Raw genomic sequence first — 9,526 nt, forward strand, 5'->3', positions numbered from 1 at the left:
TTTGATGAAAAAAAAAAAGTAAAATCTGGATCTACAAAGCAAATGTGGATAAGAAGATGAGATGAGAATATATTTGCAGGGTTTATTGAAGGAGACACAATTCTATACTCAGGTCATCTAGGTAATGGGCACACAGCTACTTTTTTTTTTTTAAATGTAAAATAAAAATCGTGTGTTTAGTAAATCAGCTTTCCAATTCAGATCTCTTAACATGCTGGAGTGAAGTGTTGTCTTTTTAGGTACATAAACACATTTGGGTGTCAACAGCCACCCTGATGTTGTTTTAGTTGCTGGCTTGGAGAATTAGAAGCACATCAAGCAAAGTGTTACATTATGATGATCACAGCTGTGCTCTGACACATACATGGGGCACTAGAAGTCAGTATAGTGTTAGATGTGTGGAGCATTGTATACACAACTGTCATAGCCATTCATGTCTGCCAATACACAGCCTGCCAATGGCACTTAAAACATTACTGCCTCTTAAGCAGACTTGATCTGTGTTGCTTATAAATAAAACCAAACAATCTCTTCTTGGGAACTGCCTTTATTTCTCATCAGTGGTGAAAAACTCATTTTATTTTTCTTTAAATCCTTGCCACTTATAGCTTTTCTTCCATAATATTGCACTTGCATATATATTTTACATCACAAGAAATGTTCTTTCAAAAGAGCAGGTGATTTGATAATGTTTTAATATCACCCCAGCAAATCTAATAACTCTAAATAACTGGTTAGTAAGATAAAATTAATATAAAATATTATTAACATTTTTTGTATGTTTTCCTCCAATAAATAAATGTTATCTGGGCCATGGTTATAAATGGTATTTGAATCATAGTTATGATCACTTAGTAAATAAATATTATCTGGGCCATGGTTATAATGACTTAGTAAATAAATGGTATTTGAATCATGGTTATGATAACTTAGTAAATAAATGTTATCTGGGCCATGGTTATAATGACTTAGTACATAAATGGTATTTGAATCATGGTTATGATAACTTGGTAAATAAATATTATCTGGGCCATGGTTATAATGACTTAGTAAATAAATGGTATTTGAATCATGGTTATGATAACTTAGTAAATAAATATTATCTGGGCCATGGTTATAACGACTTAGTAAATAAATGGTATTTGAATCATGGTTATGATAACTTAGTAAATAAATGTTATCTGGGCCATGGTTATAATGACTTAGTAAATAAATGGTATTTGGATCATGGTTATGATCACTTAATAAATAAAGGTTATCTGGGCCATGGTTATAATGACTTAGTAAATAAGTGGTATTTAGGTCATGGTTATGATGACTTAGTAAATAAATGTTATCTGGGCCATGGTTATAATGACTTAGTAAATAAATGGTATTTGGATCATGGTTCTGATGTGTAAATAAATGTTACCTGGGTCATGGGTATAATGACTTAGCAAAAGAGTATCTATAGGCTAATAGCAAATTAGAAAATATTAAAAGGGGTTTGCTAGTCATTTTTTCACCTCCCCTAAAAAATGTGATATTCCTCTGCATATAAATGGATGTTTGATTCAAAGGGTGCAAATAAACTTAATTTTGGGTACTTTGCACTGATGCAACAATCAAAAATTTAGTGTATTTCCTCCATGAATATGTAATAATAAAAAATAGTAGTAGTATTAATAATAATAATGAAAATAATAACAATAATATAAAAAAATAGTAGTAGTATTAATAATAATAATAATAATAATAATAATAATAATACAAATAATGAGAATAAGAATAACAACAATAATTTGAATTTTTATTATTATTAATAATAAATATAATAATTCTGTAATAGTAATAATGTTAATATATCATCCATGTTATTGCACCGTTACTTAGGAAGATCTTTTTATTTTATGGAAGCAAGGTGTATAGAACAGGACTTGGCAAGTTGCAAACGCAAACAGAGTAGTGCTAATCCTCCCTAACAGCTCCCACTACAGAATGATAGCTATCAGCATACTGCCAGTCTGTCACTATGTACCAGCACAAGCAATATATCACTGCCATAACAGCAGCTTGTTATCCTGGCATTATATGCCTGTAGTGAATCTAAGCCTACATAGCAGCATCCCAAGCCTGAACTTGCACTAAGCCACTATGGCATCACATCATCAGCCCAGCAAGGTACAACAGATGGTTAAGGCACTTTGTGCTATAGAAGAAGCTTCCAACACTTTCCTGTTCAGCCAGACCAAAGCAGAAAAGCTAAAGTCACTTATAATCAAAGATAAAAATTAATGCCCTGTGTTTCCAATCTAAACAGTGAAATGGACGGAGGCTATTTTGTGTTGAAACTCATAAATATCCACTTGCGCTTTTTATTGTGTTTGCGGTAGGTTGAAGCACTAGTTGTTTCCTGTTTAGCAGATGACAGGTTTACATTTACAACAGAATCTCCATTTAGCGTCCCTAAATAAGATGATCAAGACAACATGTTTTTGCCAACACACAGGGAACTCATGTCCTTCCCTGTTTGTTGAGCCTTGCTGTCTGCATATTGTGGAAGTGTGACATTGTATATTTATTATTATGATATTTCCTTCTTGCAGGATAAGAAAGGCCTAACAGGGAAACCAACCGTAACAGAGAGAAAAACGGTGTATCAAAGACATATAAGAACCCCCAGCTTGCTGGCGAAGAGTATACTGGAAGGTAATATTACACCCATCATCCTGTTTTCACATACAGTCAAATAAGAAAGTAAAATTAAGCCATAGAAATTTCCCTTTCCATGATTCTTTCTGTGCTCTCTTTTACTCCCACGCTTTAAGCTCCTAAACGTGGGAATGCACATGTGTTAGCTCAATATTAGGCTTGGGGTGTAATCAGTCTGTACATTGGGTGCTTGTACACTTTGCTACTACGCAAAGGACCCTTTTGTTGCATTCACTATGTTTCCTATGGTGTCATCATTAAGAAAAATAATAGGCCTAGACAATGGGCCTTATTTACTAATGTGTAAAGTGGCACGCACACAGTTACCTATGTGTAAATGTAATACAGTATAATTTAATTTAATATAATATAATTAAATCTATCTATCTATCTATCTATCTATCTATCTATCTATCTATCTATCTATCTATCTATGTAGATAGATAGATAGATAGATAGATAGATAGATAGATAGATAGATAGATAGATAGATAGATAGATCTATCGATAGATTCAGGCCTCGTACACACGACGGAGAAACTCGACGGGCGAAACACATCGTTTTCCTCGTCGAGTTCCTTGTTAGGCTGTCGAGAAACTAGACAAGCCAATTTTCTCCATTCTCGTCAAGGAAATAGAGAACATGCTCTCTTTTTGGCGCGTCGAGTTTCTCGACAGTTTCCTCGACGAAAATGTACACACGACCGGTTTCCTCGGAAAAAAAATATCTCCCAGCAAGTTTCTTGCTGTTTTTTGCCGAGAAACTCGGTCGTGTGTACGAGGCCTCACACACAGAAATATATACATTCACAATATATGTATGTATCCATATATATAATGGGGTAAGCGAACACAGCCATGCTTAGCGAACAATTTTAAAGATGATCAATTGTAAGGAGTAAAGCAACAGTTCATGTTAAATGTAAAAATGTTAAACCAGGAGTGAGTGGAAAGCATGTACAATATCCACTTATAATAGTGAGAATTATATTTTGTAAATATATTACATTTAAACCCTTACACTTTCTAATTGTTACAGTAAGTTTATTCATTACATATAATAGATAGTAATACATACACACTGGCTGTGATATATTCCACCTTATTTTTATTTTTTTGCAAGATAGTAAAATGAAATCAAAAATAAATATGGATTATAAATATAATGTCCCCTTACTTCTCTGGTAAATTTAAAAATGAAAAAAAAAAGAGCAATATTTAAACTCTGTACCACCGCATTTATTATTTTCTACTACCACAGCACATTTTTCATATTTTTGGACATCATAAAGGATCACAAGAACTTTATATAAATGTTAAATAGAAAGAAAAGATAGATAAATTACAAACAAATCAATGTTTTAACTCACTCTAAAGACAAACTTCTAAGGTACAATGTAAAAAAAATGTCCACTGTTAAAAGGACATAAAGCATGGTAAAATGCTTTCATTTAATCATAAATATGTTAGAGGAAAAGAGTATTCTGACTACATATTTCTAAGGTACATTATAAAAAAAATGTCCACTGTTAAAAGGACATAAAGCATGGTAAAATGCTTTCATTTAATCATAAATACACTAGAGAAAAATAATATTCTGGCTGTGGTGGTATATATGCGTCTAGAAAATATAACTGTAAAGAGACAGAGATTGCCGCTCCAGGCAGGTCTTGTTGGGTGCAAATCTTCTTCTCAGGAACTGAGGGTGCTAGCAATGCACATGGCAATTAAGAACAAAAGATGATCAGGGTAGCCGCACTCCAATCCAACGTGTCTTTAATGTAAAAAAATGGAAACAGGCAGTACAAGTCACAGCAACGAAACCTAGGACAGCTGACGTGTTTCACACTAACTTTAGTGTTTACTCATAAGTAAACACTAAAGTTAGTGTGAAACACGTCAGCTGTCCTAGGTTCCGTTGCTATGACTTGTACTGCCTGTTTCCAGTTTTTTACATTAAAGACACGTTGGATTGGAGTGCGGCTGTCCTGATCATCTTTTGTTCTTAGAAAATATAACTGGGTGTAGTTCTGTGAGTGGGCTTTTCCTGAGGTCGATGGCCCAGCGGGCAAGGTTACTTCTTTGGTATATTCAGACCCAATCGTATTTAGATAAAACACATCAGATGGCAATTTATTTTTTAAACCACAAAATGCTGTTAAAAACACATACATAAACATATATAACATAGTCTTATACTTTTTCTCTTTACCTTGTACTCATATTTAACTTAATGAATAGGTCACCTACAATAGGATACACAATAGGATACACAAGGACAACATAACACATGTTTAAGAAGCCTATCAATGTCTGGATAAATCAAATCAAATAATAATTGTAGTCTTGATGCTGCAATGCAGTGTTCTCTGTTGAGTCCAGGCACTGAAAGTGTTGAGGCCTAACTACACACAGCATCTATGCAGATGATAGTCAAAACTTTGAAACAGCTTCAGACGTCTAAATTAAATGCACAAAAAACACAGATTTTGCGCTACTAGTTACATGGCAATGGTTTTGTGAATTTGAATGTGAAAGGATATTTGCAGTGTCTGCACTATAACACCATGATATAGCCTCACATGGACGGGTTCACTTTACTGGCTGGTAAAAAAAACTGACATAGTTTAGATTGTTATCACAAAGCCTCATGTCACAATGGTCACATTTAACATCTGTGGGTTTAGACACTGTGGTTTTGCATTGTATTTTACTTGCTAATACCGCTGTCAGGCAAGCTTCAATTTCAACACTTGGATTGACAAACAAATATAATAGTGTTTTGCATGGAGATAGACATGCACAGCACGCATCACAAAGAGTAATATCCTTTAAGTGTCTCCATCCTGTGTTTGTGAGGCCTCGTACACACGACCGAGAAACTCGACAGCGAAACACATCGTTTTCCTTGTCGAGTTCCTTGTTAGGCTTGTCGAGGAACTCGACAAGCTTGCTTTGCGTACACACGGTCAAGCCAAAATCTCCTCGTTCTCAAACGCGGTGACATACAACACATACAACGGCAGGGGAAGTTCGATTCCACTGGCTAAACTCTTTTGCTAATTTCATGTGTTTGCGTGTTAAATAAAAGTTTGGTAAGAGACGATTTGCACTTTTCAGTCTGTTACAGCTTTAAAAATGTGTTATCTCCATTACAAATGCTACTTTTACTCCCGTCTCATACTTTAATCTGAGCAAGCGCGGGTTTCTTAGCATACAGACGTCCGAGTTTCTCGTCGAAAACCAGCCCGTCAAGGATCTCGACGAGCCAAATCAGACTCCCGTTGAGGAAATAGAGAACTTGCTCTGTTTTTGGCTCGACGAGGTTCTCGACAGTTTCTTCGACAAAAATATACACACGTCCGGTTTCCTCTGCAAAAAAATATCTCCCAGCAAGGTTCTTGCTGGTTTTTGCCGAGAAACTCGGTCGTGTGTACGAGGCCTGAGAAGTTATCAGTTCAGTGAATTAACCTCTGCATTAAAAGGATCATTTTAATAATGTGTGTTTAGACAGCAGTCCCAGTACACATATGTCATTGCTGCAGCTCCTTTCCCTCGGCGCACACATCCTCCCCTGTGCTATCTTGCTCTTAACTGTCTTGTCTTTTTTTCTTTTCTCCTAGTTCGAGTTTCCTATCATCTGTAACTTTCTATTCATTGTGATTCGCCTCTAGGAAATATACATGTCATCAATTCTAGGTATAGCCATCTTTTTTGGTCTTACCACATGACAGGTGTCAAAGACAAACTCCATGTGGGTGGTCCTAGTGCTTTTTATTATACACAGATTACAGTACTGTGCTACACGAATCCACAGTACAATTATACAAATTATACCAACATTGCACGCCAGTGGCTTGGGAGCCTTTGTGTAGAGTCAATTACTTATGATGTTGCTTGCTACCCTCCCAGCAGGTGATCAGTAGCTGTCTGCTGTTTATTTGCAAAATATATATTTAGGTGAACCGGCAAAAAGTGATGCAAGTTTGCAGCACCATAGAGCTGGCTGGAAACTTTAATGCTCAGAACACGTTTGCACCCAGCGTGGATGTGTTATCATATTATAACAGACAGACAGAGAAAAAACATTACGATCTAGTGAGTTTTTTGCATGTCTTTGTTCTTTCATAGGTAATAGGTTCTCTTTTATTCAAAAATGATATATATGTATATATACATTCTCTTAGGTCTCACAGACATTTTTTATTGTAAGGTGGCTAACTTGCAGATAATGTGTAGGGGATCTGGCTGTTACAGAATACTATCATATACTATAATGATAATGTTTTAAAATCTTGCTAAAAATAAATGTTAATAACCCTTTGCCAAACATTACTTAAGAGAAATAATTTACAACAGTAAAAAAATATTTAATCAGCAGCGATGAGCAGAGAGAACCTACTTTTTTTCTATGCTGGCTGGAAAGTATTCACTTGGAGCTCTGCTCTGTAAATCATTTGTTTGAAAAGTTATGAAAACTGCTTTCCCTTGGCATAGATACAACCCACCTAATAAATAACTTGTGATTTTAGGTTATCGACCCTTGCCAGCAGATTCCTACATGGGGCCCAATTCCCCCCTGCCAGGCCCTGTGAGTGACAGAATGAGGAAGAGACGAGCCTTTGCTGATAAGGAGTTGGAGAATATTATGCTGGAGAGGGAGTACAAGGAAAGAGAGATGCTAGAAGCCACTCAGGCTGCCAACCTCTTCTTGCCCAGCCGCATGGTACATGCTGCAGAGTACAACTCCTACAAAGCTGCCTATGGGAACTCACAGGTTGATGTCCCTAACAAAGAGTTCTGCAACTTTGTGCCTACTTGCCTTGACCTCACCATGCAGTATTCGGGGGCAGGGAATGTGGAACTTATTTCTTCTAATGTCAGTGTGGCAACTACCTATAGACAATACCCCATCCCCTCCAGGTTCGTGGTGTGGCCAAAAGCTGGAGGCCCTATCACTGATGCTCTTCTCTACCAACAGTACTTGTTAAATGCCACAGCCATGCAGGCACTGAAATCTGGCTCAAACTGGGACTCCAAAAACAACCACATGATTGATTGCCAACCTACAGAACATGATATGGTACCTCCTAAATTAGAGGGCCAAATGCTCCATCAACCGAACCTGTCCCAAGGTGTTGGAGAAAGATCTGCATTTTCTCCTCCTAAAAGGAACTTCTCACAGTTACCCAGCAAAGACAGTTTGTCTCCCCAGGACAGTCTTATGAACAAGATCAGTAAGGAAACGGCAAAGCAGCCTCTGTCTTTAAAGTATAGCCCCTTCCACTCATTATTTCAACAGGCACATCTTGAGAAGTCATTGTCAGAGCTTAAAACACAGAGTGTCAAAGACCCCTATGAAGAGCCTGCAAAGAAATTCAGAGAATGCACGTCCAAGGAAAACCAGAAGTACAAATTAACTGTTGATAGTTACAACAAGGAGTTTATCTTGGGAAAAGAACCAGGAACAAAACTTTCTGTCAATGAGCCCTTACCGTTTTCTGTTGAATCAATCCTGAAGATGCCTTCAACCACATCACAAAGAGCCAGCCAGTAGACATTCTGCCAAAAAGAGTCTGTAGCTACTGGTTTAGCTACTCGTGTCTATAACATTTTTGATACAATGTACAGAATACACATTTGCATGTTTCTTTTTTTTTTTGTACAAAAAACAATATTTAAATGTAAAAAATTTGATCTGCAAATGTGAATTGTAAAGTAATTGAATATTAAACAAATATATAAATATATATAAGTAATAAAACACAATGACAAAAGTATTTATGTTCATGGTTATATGATATGTGTCTATACATGGAAAAAAAAAATTCTGATTCAGAAGTAAATGTTGCACCGTTGCACTATTATAGGTGATAGAAAGTAGTTATGGCATATTAGAGCATCATGTGTGTTTGTTATATTACAACATTTTTTTTTTCTAGCAAATGTAGTAAATTATATTGTAATTTTTTTTTTTACTAATATGGGTCAAAGGTGTAAAATTCACATTATTGTCAGCCCAATTTGATGATTTGAATAATTACCTTATGCACTAGGAGTATAAGATTAATTAAGCCCATACAGGGACATGAATAATGATTCAGTGAGATTTATTTACTACATTTAGAATAGTATAGATTCTTCAGAGACACTGTAGAATTTGTCTCTTGGATCAATGACTAAATTGAAAATGTGTTCACTTTAATCATCCCATCAAGGGTAAGCGTAAGTACATTTTTTTTTTCCTGCACAAATTTTTAGTGAACACAACTTCAAGGTATTCACTCAGCTAAGAGAACATTCAGTTTGTTAAGCTTCACTATTTTTCAAGTCAACCCCAGTGTAAACACGTGCACAAAGTTCAGGTTGAATCACAATAATTAGTTGATTTACATTAGTATATTTTTTTTCTTTAAATTTACATTGCAAATTTCTACCTGCAATATCTAACAGTTGGTCAAAATGACAGCTTGTGAAGAGTTTAAGGGTATATGAGTTTATGTTAACATACTTTTTTTTATATATAATTGTAAGTTAGCAGCCCTATGTTGCTTTCCAGTATTTGGGTAGTTTCCCCCAGTTGGATACAGTAGTATCCTGCCAGCTGTTTATGGTAAGTAATTAGGTTTTAGAATTTTTTCACCTACATCTCACATTGTTATATTTAGAATTAAAAGTAAAACAGGATGTCTCATTGTACAGTGTACACTGAATAATATATACCTTGTCCAATCGTCTACCTTGCATTGCATGATGCAATGAAGATGTGGCTGGGAGATAAGTCCAGTATACAGTACAGTATTTAACAATAACTGACTATTTGGGATGAACACCC

General features: G+C 35.7%; 1 protein-coding gene across 1 annotated transcript in view; it reads left to right on the top strand.

Annotated features, from left to right (window-relative positions):
* The window catches only part of DMRT2 (doublesex and mab-3 related transcription factor 2), a 12,123-nt gene extending 3,652 nt beyond the window's left edge, over positions 1-8,471 (top strand). The window contains exons 3-4 of the mRNA XM_040357202.1: positions 2,586-2,688; positions 7,224-8,471. Of these exons, the coding sequence (XP_040213136.1) occupies positions 2,586-2,688; positions 7,224-8,248 (1,128 nt within the window). The 3' untranslated portion in view covers positions 8,249-8,471. The remainder of the gene's footprint in view (positions 1-2,585; positions 2,689-7,223) is intronic.
* Positions 8,472-9,526: the final 1,055 nt, after the last annotated feature.

Source organism: Rana temporaria, chromosome 1 (assembly GCF_905171775.1).
Source record: "Rana temporaria chromosome 1, aRanTem1.1, whole genome shotgun sequence".
Lineage (NCBI taxonomy): Eukaryota > Metazoa > Chordata > Amphibia > Anura > Ranidae > Rana > Rana temporaria.